This window comes from Somniosus microcephalus, unplaced genomic scaffold (assembly GCF_052327205.1).
Source record: "Somniosus microcephalus isolate GS21.2 unplaced genomic scaffold, FLI_Smic_1.0 unresolved_chr7, whole genome shotgun sequence".
Taxonomy (NCBI): domain Eukaryota; kingdom Metazoa; phylum Chordata; class Chondrichthyes; order Squaliformes; family Somniosidae; genus Somniosus; species Somniosus microcephalus.
Genome location: NW_028225185.1, coordinates 31,850,824 through 31,861,785, shown reverse-complemented (window position 1 = coordinate 31,861,785; position 10,962 = coordinate 31,850,824). Strand labels below are relative to the sequence as shown.

Here is a 10,962-nt window from a genome sequence, read left to right as displayed (position 1 = left end):
TGATATACCCACACCCCTCACTGTAACACCCTGATTTACCCCACAAACCCCACACTGTAACACTCTGATATACCCCACACCCCTCACTGTAACACTCTGATATACCCCACACCCTCACTGTACCTGATATACCCCACACCTCTCACTGTAACACTCTGATATACCCCACACCTCACACTGTAACACTCTGATATACCCCACACCCCTCACTGTAACACTCTGATATACCCCACACCCCTCACTGTAACACTCTGATATACCCCACACCCCTCACTGTAACACACTGATATACCCCACACCCCTCACTGTAACACTCTGATATACCCCACACCCCTCACTCTGATATACCCCTCACTGTAACTCTATATACCCCCAACCCCTCACTGTAACACTCTGATATACCCCTCACGTAACACTCTGATATACCCCACACCCCTCACTGTAACACTGATATACCCCACACCCCTCACTGTAACACTCTGATATACCCCACACCCCTCACTGTAACACTCTGATATACCCCTCACTGTAACACTCTGATATACCCTCACTGTAACACTCTGATATACCCCACACCCCTCACTGTAACACTCTGATATACCCCTCACTGTAACACTCTGATATACCCCACACCCCTCACTGTAACACTCTGATATACCCCTCACTGTAACACTCTGATATACCCCACACCCCTCACTGTAACACTGATATACCCCACACCTCTCACTGTAACACTCTGATATACCCCACACCCCTCACTGTAACACTGATATACCCCACACCCCTCACTGTAACACTCTGATATACCCCACACCCCTCACTGTAACACTCTGATATACCCCACACCCCTCACTGTAACACTCTGATATACCCCACACCCCTCACTGTAACACTGATATACCCCACACCCCTCACTGTAACACTCTGATATACCCCACACCCCTCACTGTAACACTCTGATATACCCCACACCTCTCACTGTAACACTCTGATATACCCCACACCCCTCACTGTAACACTCTGATATACCCCACACCTCTCACTGTAACACTCTGATATACCCCACACCCCTCACTGTAACACTCTGATATACCCCACACCTCTCACTGTAACACTCTGATATACCCCACACCCCTCACTGTAACACTCTGATATACCCCACACCTCTCACTGTAACACTCTGATATACCCCACACCTCTCACTGTAACACTCTGATATACCCAACACCTCTCACTGTAACACTCTGATATACCAGGTGCCCCTCGCTGTAAATCATAAACATTAATAAATACAGTGACTGACAACAGATTACAAGAGATATCTTTATTTTCAATCTATCAGAATATATATGTATTTACATGACCCAGGCAGTGACGGGCAAAATATAAAAGTCTGGCCGAGAGGTGCTGAGGACCAGAAAAGGGTCAGAAATCAGAACGATCCCACCGTACATCAAAATCCAGCAACAAAATAGGAATCTCGCTTAGAAAACATCGACAGCATAAGAATACATCACCTAGGAAAATTATTAACAAGGTCAACTCTTTTTTTTGCTAAGATTGTCTGCGTTTCGCCCCAACCCCCGCCCCAACACAAGAAAATTAAAACAATTTAATTCCGTACCTCTGCCTTTGGGAGAGTGTCAACCTTTTCCTGTAGTTACTAAATACTTACAGCCCAAAAAACAGGCCATTCGGCCCCTCTGCTCCGGGCCGGTGTTCCTGCTCCACACGAGCCTCCTCCCGCCCCCCTCTTCATCTCACCCCATCACCATCTCCTTCTATTCCTTTCTCCCTCGTGTGTTTATCCAGCTTCCCCCTTAAATACATCGACGCTATTCGCCTCGACCACTCCCTGTGGGAGCGAGTTCCACATTCTCACCACTCTCTGGGGAAAGAAGTTTCTCCTGAATTCCCCATTGGATTTATTAGTGACGATCTTATATTGATGGCCCCTAGTTCTGGTCTCCCCCACAAGTGGAAACATCTTCTCTACGTCTACCCTATCGAAACCCCTTCATAATCTTAAAGACCTCGATCAGGTCACCCCTCAGCCTTCTCTTTTCTAGAGAAAAGAGCCCCAGCCTGTTCAATCTTTCCTGATAATTATAACATCTCAGTTCTTTGCACCTTCTCTATATCCTTTTGATAATATGGAGACCAGAACTGTGCCCAGTACTCAAAAAGTGGTCTAACCAAAGTATATAGAGACCAGAACTGTGCACGGTGCTCCAAGTGTGGTCTAATCAGGGTATATGGAGACCAGAACTGTGCACGGTGCTCCAAGTGTGGTCTAACCAAGGTATACGGAGACCAGAACTGTGCACAGTGCTCCAAGTGTGGTCTAACCAAGGTATATGGAGACCAGAACTGTGCATAGTGCTCCAAGTGTGGTCTAACCAAGGTATATGGAGACCAGAACTGTGCACAGTGCTCCAAGTGTGGTCTAACCAAGGTATATGGAGACCAGAACTGTGCATAGTGCTCCAAGTGTGGTCTAACCAAGGTATAGGGAGACCAGAACTGTGCAGAGTGCTCCAAGTGCGGTCTAACCAAGGTATATGGAGACCAGAACTGTGCACGGTGCTCCAAGTGTGGTCTAACCAAGGTATACGGAGACCAGAACTGTGCACAGTGCTCCAAGTGTGGTCTAACCAAGGTATATGGAGACCAGAACTGTGCATAGTGCTCCAAGTGTGGTCTAACCAAGGTATAGGGAGACCAGAACTGTGCAGAGTGCTCCAAGTGCGGTCTAATCAGGGTATATGGAGACCAGAACTGTGCACGGTGCTCCAAGTGTGGTCTAACCAAGGTATATGGAGACCAGAACTGTACACAGTGCTCCAAGTGTGGTCTAACCAAGGTATATGGAGACCAGAACTGTGCACGGTGCTCCAAGTGTGGTCTAACCAAGGTATATGGAGACCAGAACTGTGCACGGTGCTCCAAGTGTGGTCTAACCAAGGTATATGGAGACCAGAACTGTGCACGGTGCTCCAAGTGTGGTCTAACCAAGGTATATGGAGACCAGAACTGTGCACGGTGCTCCAAGTGTGGTCTAACCAAGGTATATGGAGACCAGAACTGTGCACGGTGCTCCAAGTGTGGTCTAACCAAGGTATATGGAGACCAGAACTGTGCACGGTGCTCCAAGTGTGGTCTAACCAAGGTATATGGAGACCAGAACTGTGCACGGTGCTCCAAGTGTGGTCTAACCAAGGTTCTGTGCAAGTTTAACATAAAATCCTGGTTTTTCAATTCTACCCCTCCAGAAATGAACCCCAGTGCTTGGTTACACCCTCTCCAGTTCCTCAAACTAAGGTGGCTACACAGGGTTTGGGTAACGGTGAAAAACACAAACAATTGGCTTTGACCATAGTACAGCACAGGAGGAGGCCATTCAGCCCATCGTGCCCGTGCCGGCTCTTTGAAAGAGCTCTCCCATTAGTCCCACTAATCACACTGATCTCGACCCAAACAGGAATACTGTCCCATGCAACATCTGAGCACAGACAGACAGAATGGACAAGCCATTCAAATTCCACCTGAATCAGAGCTTCCCTGTGAAAGTAAGGGCTGTCTGTGCAGGTACATAAAGACCTTTCTATCTCAGGTACTCCCAGAGCAAGTACAACACGGGTTAGATACAGAGTAAAGCTCCCTCTACACTGTCCCATCAAACACTCCCAGGGCAGGTACAGCATGGGTTAGATACAGAGTAAAGCTCCCTCTACACTGTCCCATCAAACACTCCCAGGGCAGGTACAGCACGGGGTTAGATACAGAGTAAAGCTCCCTCTACACTGTCCCATCAAACACTCCCAGGACAGGTACAGCACGGGTTAGATACAGAGTGAAGCTCCCTCTACACTGTCCCCATCAAACACTCCCAGGGTAGGTACAGCACGGGGTTAGATACAGAGTAAAGTTCCCTCTACACTGTCCCATCAAACACTCCCAGGGCAGGTACAACACGGGTTAGATACAGAGTAAAGCTCCCTCTACACTGTCCCATCAAACACTCCCAGGGCAGGTACAGCATGGGTTAGATACAGAGTAAAGCTCCCTCTACACTGTCCCATCAAACACTCCCAGGGCAGGTACAGCACGGGTTAGATACAGAGTAAAGCTCCCTCTACACTGTCCCCATCAAACACTCCCAGGGCAGGTACAGCACGGGTTAGATACAGAGTAAAGCTCCCTCTACACTGTCCCCATCAAACACTCCCAGTGCAGCTAACACATTACAAAGATTGACCAGAACACTAATAGCAGAAGTTAGAACGTTCAACCTCCTGCAAACACTTCGTAAAACTCTTTTATTTAAAAGGCGATATAAACCCCGGCACATTGTCGGTGAGCAAATGAAGACGAGGAGCCTGACTCGCCAGAGGCTCCGCGGGTATACGACGCCCGCTTCCTTCCGGGTCCCGGCCCGCGACACGGTGCCAAGAAGAAAAAAAGAACGCACCGAAAATCTCGGTTCCTTGAGGCGACGGAGATTGGCACCCGGACGGGGTCCCTCGGTCAACGCCCAGATCTTAAAAAACAGAACCAGTCATTTAACTAGCTCGTTGATTGTACGTCAGTGATTACCTGATTAAGGAGGAGCCTTACTGCCTCCCCTTATACCCCCCAAAATGTCCGCTTCCCTTTAAGTGGGCCTGCCCCTTTAATTGATCATTTTTATCCCCCTCTCCCCTGCAGTGCTGCCTTTCTGCCAACAGGGGGAGGGGAGGGGGTGGGGCTAGTCTGGCATAACTCCGCCCACGCCCACCCCCTGTTGGTGAAAGGAGGCACTGCAGGAACAGAGTTAGCCTCCCAGAGAGTCGTGACAATTATGTCGGATTTCCACCGCAGAAACAGGCCCGACAAGTTTAATTAAAAAAAAAAAATCTTAACCCAACAGCTTCCTGGCACAATAGCAAAATACTGCGGATGCTGGAAATCCGAAATAACAACAGAAAAGGCTGGAAAAACTCAGCCGGCCGGGGCAACATGCGTGGAGAGAGAAACAGAGTTAACGTTTCGGGTCGAAACCCTTCGTCAGAACTGAGAAAAAAAAGCAGGAAATGAAACAGATTAAAAAGCAAGTTTGGGGGCTGGGAAATGGGGGAGGGGGTGAAAGAACAAAAGGGAAGGTCAGCGAGAGGTGAGGAGACATTAAGAGATAATCAAGGCGAGACGAGATGGTAATAGGACAGGTAAAGAAACAAACAATGGCTGTAGATGAAGTGTGAAATGCACTGGCAGAGTGAGAGACAGTTGCCATGTGGGAGAGAGAGGAAAAAAAAGGAAAAAGCACAAACCAAAGGTGTGGATAAAAAACATAAAAATATAATAGGGGCCGAGGTTATGATCTGAAATTGTTGAACTCGATATTGAGTCCGGAAGGCCGTAAAGTGCCTAATCGGAAGATGAGGTGCTGTTCCTCGAGCTTACGCTGAGCTTCCGTGGAACAAAGCAAGAGGCCGCGGACGGAGAGGTCCGAGTGGGAGTGGGGCGGTGAATTAAAGTGACAGGCCACCAGGAGCTCGGGGGTTCCCCCTTACGGACTGAACGCTTCCTGACACACAGGCCTGCGCCCGGCGTCTTCGCTCAAACTGATCCGGAGCTAAAGGGGACAAGGGGGGGGGGGGGCCCTTTAAACAAAGGCCTCGGTTAGGCCGCACCCTGATGAACTTCGACCTGGAAAATTCAGTAAATTAAGTCTCACAAAAGGTTCCCTGACACACTGTTGCCCGACATAAAACGTCGCAGCCACGTAAAATATCTATATACACACACACACACGCGCGCAATGTTTAAAAAACAATTTTAACACCAATCCTTAGCTTTCGGGTGGCGTAACAAAATGGCCGCCCCCTCGCCTCGTCCTACGGACCACGAACGGGCCTCAAAATTTTAATCAATCTGTTCAAAAAAAAACACCAAAGGCATCAAAAAAAACACCCGCCCCTGCAGCTCTGTGCTTCGCCTCGGCGCAAGTCAATAAAAATGAAAATCCAAGGCGCGGTACGTGCAGAAAGCGGGCGACATAAGAAATAGGTGCGGGAGTCGGCCATTCGGCCCCTCGAGCCTGCTCCGTCATTCCAACAAGATCGTGGCTGACCTTCGAACTCAACGCCACTTTCCCGTCTGATCCCTCGATTCCAGAAATCTCTCGATCTCGGCCTTGAATATACTCGACGACTGAGCCTCCACAGCCCTCTGGGGCAGAGAATTCCACAAAGATTCACCGCCCTCTGAGTGAAGAAATTCCTCCTCATCTCAGTCCTGAATGGCCGACCCCTTATCCTGAGACTGTGACCCCTGGTTCTAGACTCTCCAGCCAGGGGGGAAACAGCCTCTCAGTATCTACCCTGTCAATCCCTGTAAGAATTTTATACGTTTCAATGAGATCACCGGTCGTTCTTCTAAACTCTAAGGAATATAGGCCCAGTCAATCTCTCCTCATAGGACAATCCCCCCATCCCAGGAATCAGTTCCTCCCATTCAGGCTCCACCCACTGTCGTGGACGGAATCACACCTCTCAATGGACCAGGCCCCCGTCGCACTGCCCAACACACAGAGACATTATTCGGCAGTGTTTCGCTTGGTACTGTTCCCTGTCGGGGCAAGGCAGCGTTGTCTTGTGATACATCTCTTCCTCCATCGGTGCCTTGACACTCGGGGGGGGGGGGCGTGGGGGGAAAGGTCCTCGGTCCTGCGTTTAACAGAGAAAAAGTCACCTTACTTCAGGAGCAGACACAGACCCGCGTCCCGTCGCCGTGTGGGAGAAAAATCGCAGGCGCAGGCCCCGCCGTAAAGCAGCTCAGAGCACCCTCTGACGGGAAGGGTCTAAAACCTCAGCCAGTTGAAACGAGCACTACCCAAAACACAACCGATACCGCACGTACGTGAACCGCCCGCAGACCATCTTACACCAGGATGCAGTTAGCAAGTTATCAGGAGGACACAAAGTCTGCAAAGGTTAAGTGAGTGGGCAAAAATTTGCCAGATTAGAAATATAGAAACTAGGAGCAGGAGTAGGCCATTCGGCCCTTCGAGCCTGCTCCGCCATTTAATGAGATCATGGCTGATCGTCCAAATTCAGTACCCTGTCCCTGCTTTCTCCCCATATCCCTTGATCCCTTTAACCTTAAGAAATGTATCTAACTCCTTCTTGAATATATTTAATGAATTGGCCTCAACTGCCCTGTGTGGTAGAGAATTCCACAGGTTCACCACTCTCTGGGTGAAGAAATTCCTCCTCATCTCTGTCCTAAATGGCTTACCCCTTATCCTTAGACTGTGACCCCTGGTTCTGGACTCCCCCGCCATCGGGAACATCCTTCCTGCATCTAGTCTGTCCAGGCCTGCCAGTATTTTATAAGTTTCAATGAGATCCCCTCTCATTCTTCTAAACTCCAGTGAGTATAAGCCCAATCGACCCAATCTCTCCTCATACGTCATTCCTGCCATCCCAGGTATCAGTCTGGTGAATCTTCGCTGCACTCCCTCCATGGCAAGAACATCCTTCCTCAGATAAGGCGACCAAAACTGCACACAATACTCAAGGTGTGGTCTCACCGAGGCCCTGTACAACTGCAGCAAGACATCCTTGCTCCTGTACTCGAATCCTCTCGCTACAAAGGCCAACATACCATTTGCCTTCTTAACCGCTTGCTGCACCTGCATGCTTACCTTCAGCGACTGGTGCACAAGGACACCCAGGTCTCGTTGCACTTCCCCTTCTCCCAATCTATTGCCGTTCAGATAATAATCTGCCTTCCTGTTTTTGCCACCAAAGTGGATAACCTCGCATTTATCCACGTTATACTGCATCTGAGATGCTTCTGCCCAATCACCCAACCTGTCCAAATCCTACTGGAGTAGAATGTGGGAAAATGTGAGGTTATCCACTTTGGAAGGTAGAATGAAAAAGCAAACTATTATTTAAATGGAGGGAGACTACAGAATGCGGCGGTACAGAGGGACCTGGGGGTCCTCGTACATGAAACACAAAAAGTTAGCATGCAGGTACAGCAAGTAATTAGGAAGGCTAATGGAATGTTGGCCTTTATTGCAAAGGGATGGAGTATAAAAGCAGGGAAGTCCTGTTACAACTGTACAGGGTGTTGGTGAGACCACACCTGGAGCACTGCGTACAGTTTTGGTCTCCTTATTTAAGGAGGGATATACTTGCATTGGAGGCGGTTCAGAGAAGGTTCATGAGGTTAATTCCTGGGATGAAGGGGTTGACGTATGAGGAAAGGTTGAGCAGGTTGGGCCTATACTCATTGGAGTTTAGAAGAATGAGAGGGGATCTTATTGAAACATATAAGATTCTGAGGGGGATTGACAGGGTAGATGCTGAGAGGCTGTTTCCCCTCGTGGGGGAATCTAGAACTAGGGGGCACAGTTTCAGGATATAAATATAAATACTATGGCTACAAGAGCAGGCCAGAGGCTGGGTATTCTGCGGCGAGTGTCTCACCTCCTGACTCCCCAAAGCCTTTCCACCATCTACAAGGCACAAGTCAGGAGTGTGATGGAATACTCTCCACTTGCCTGGATGAGTTGCAGCTCCAACAACACTCGAGAAGCTCGACACCATCCAGGACAAAGCAGCCAGCTTGATCGGCACCCCGTCCACCACCTTAAACATTCACTCCCTCCACCACCGGCGCACCGCGGCTGCAGTGTGGACCATCTACAAGATGCACTGCAGCAACTCGCCAAGGCTTCTTCGGCAGCACCTCCCAAACCCGCCACCTCTTCCACCTAGAAGGACAAGGGCAGCAGGCGCACGGGAACACCACCACCTCCAAGTTCCCCTCCGAGTCGCACACACCATCCTGACTTGGACCTGTATCGCCGTTCCTTCACTGTCGCTGGGCCAAAATCCTGGAACTCCCTTCCTAACAGCGCTGTGGGTGTACCTACACCATATGGACTGCAGCGGTTCAAGGCGGTGGCTCACCACCATCTTCTCAAGGGCGATTAGGGATGGGCACTAAATGCTGGGCCTCGCCAGCGACGCCCACATCCCATCAATGAATTAAAAAAAAATAAGGGGTCGCCCATTCAGGACTGAGATGAGGAGGAATTTCTTCACTCAGAGGGTCGTGAATCTTTGGAATTCTCTGCCCCAGAGGGCTGTGGAGGCTGGGTCACTGAATATATTTAAGGTGGAGATAGACAGACATTTAAGCTACAGGGGAGTCGAGAGTTATGGGGAGCGGGCGGGGAAGTGGAGTTGAGGTCAAGATTGGATCAGCCACGATCTTATTGAATGGCGGAGCAGGCTCGAGGGGCCGAATGGCCGACTCTTTGCTCCGGTTTCTCATGTTCTTAGTGCAGGCCTAGACTTTTTTCTGAGGGCCAGTTCTACTCACCTCGCTCCGCGGGCTGGGCCAATTCCGTCCGTCCTCGGCTCTGGCCGTGTTCGTGAACCTGCCCGCAACGTGCAAAAAGGTCACAGGTCAGCCGCGTCCATTGTCCCCCGCCTCCGAGAACAGCCCCAACTCTTCTTGCTCGTCCTTCGAAGGTCAGAGGGCGGCTTTGTTGGGAGGACCTCAATCCCGTGCCTAAAGCTCGCTGCAGGTACCGTCAGGAGAAGGCGCAATCATCCCGGTCAACCGGCCAATAGGGGAGACGACAACCCAGTCAACCGTCCAATCGGAGAGACGACAACCCAGTCAACCGTCCAATAGGGGAGACGACAACCCAGTCAACCATCCAATAGGAGAACTGACAACCCAGTCAACCGTCCAATAGGGGAGACGACAACCCTGTCAACCGTCCAATAGGGGAGATGACAACTCAGTCAACCGTCCAATCGGAGAACTGACAACCCAGTCAACTGTCCAATAGGGGAGACGACAACCCAGTCAACCGTCCAATCGGAGAACTGACAACCCAGTCAACCGTCCAATAGGGGAGACGACAACCCAGTCAACCATCCAATAGGGGAAATGACAACGCAGTCAACCATCCAATAGGGGAGACGACAACCCAGTCAACCATCCAATAGGGGAGACGACAACCCAGTCAACCGCCCAATCGGAGAACTGACCATCCAGTCAACCGTCTAATCAGGAGCCCAGTTGGAGACGTTGAATTGGAGAGCCCATGACCAATAATAATGCTTGTTGCAGCTCGGCTATCTGCCACTAGATGTCAGCACCGATCGTGACCACGTCACAATGGGCGTCTACCACCCCCCCCACCACGCCTATCCAATGGCTCACTGGATGAATGAACGGCCCGATGCGGAACAAAGCCTCACGGGATCAGGAAGGGGATGTTCCAATCTCGGTCTGTGCAGATTCACATGAAAGCCGAGAGAATAAATAAATAAAGAACTCCCATTTCCCCAGCGCCTTTCCCCACCTCAGGACGTCCCAAAGCGCTTCACAGCCAATGAAGGACTTTTTTTTGAAGTGTGGTCATTGTTGTAATGTAGGAAACGCGGCAGCCAATTTGCGCACAGCAAGCTCCCACAAACAGCAATGTGAAAATGACCAGATCATCTGTTTTAGTGATGTTGATTGAAGGATAAAAATTGGCCCCAGTGCCGCCCCTCCTGACAGTGCGGCGCTCCCTCAGTACCACCCCACCGACAGTGCGGCGCTCCCTCAGTACCACCCCTCCGGCAGTGCGGCGCTCCCTCAGTACCGCCCCTCCGACAGTGCGGCGCTCCCTCAGTACCGCCCCTCCGACAGTGCGGCGCTCCCTCAGCACCGCCCCTCCGACAGTGCGGCACTCCCTCAGTACCGCCCCTCCGACAGTGCGGCGCTCCCTCAGTACCGCCCCTCCGACAGTGCGGCGCTCCCTCAGTACCGCCCCTCCGACAGTGCGGCGCTCCCTCAGTACCGCCCCTCCGACAGTGCGGCGCTCCCTCAGTACTGCCCCTCCGACCGTGCGGCGCGCCCTCAGTACCACCCCTCCGACAGTGCGGCGCTCCCTCAGTACTG

General features: G+C 50.9%; 1 protein-coding gene across 2 annotated transcripts; it reads right to left on the bottom strand.

Annotated features, from left to right (window-relative positions):
* Positions 1–1,315: 1,315 nt before the first annotated feature.
* LOC147086744 (uncharacterized) lies at positions 1,316–10,684 on the bottom strand. Of its 2 annotated transcripts, XM_085978916.1 has the most exons (3): positions 9,382–10,684; positions 6,531–6,707; positions 1,316–4,540 (listed from the first exon to the last, which is right to left on the bottom strand). In XM_085978916.1, exon 3 carries the CDS (start codon positions 3,238–3,240, stop codon positions 2,107–2,109), a length of 1,134 nt encoding a protein of 377 aa, XP_085835042.1. In that variant the 5' UTR covers positions 3,241–4,540; positions 6,531–6,707; positions 9,382–10,684; the 3' UTR covers positions 1,316–2,106. The 2 variants fall into 2 exon arrangements, with proteins under 2 accessions (XP_085835042.1, XP_085835041.1); XM_085978915.1 differs by having other exon boundaries at positions 1,316–6,707.
* Between the last annotated feature and the right edge of the window lie 278 nt (positions 10,685–10,962).

Coding starts and splice junctions, on each gene's coding strand:
- LOC147086744 (XM_085978915.1), bottom strand. CDS start 3,240: ATGTTAAACTTGCACAGAACCTTGGTTAGACCACACTTGGAGCACCGT.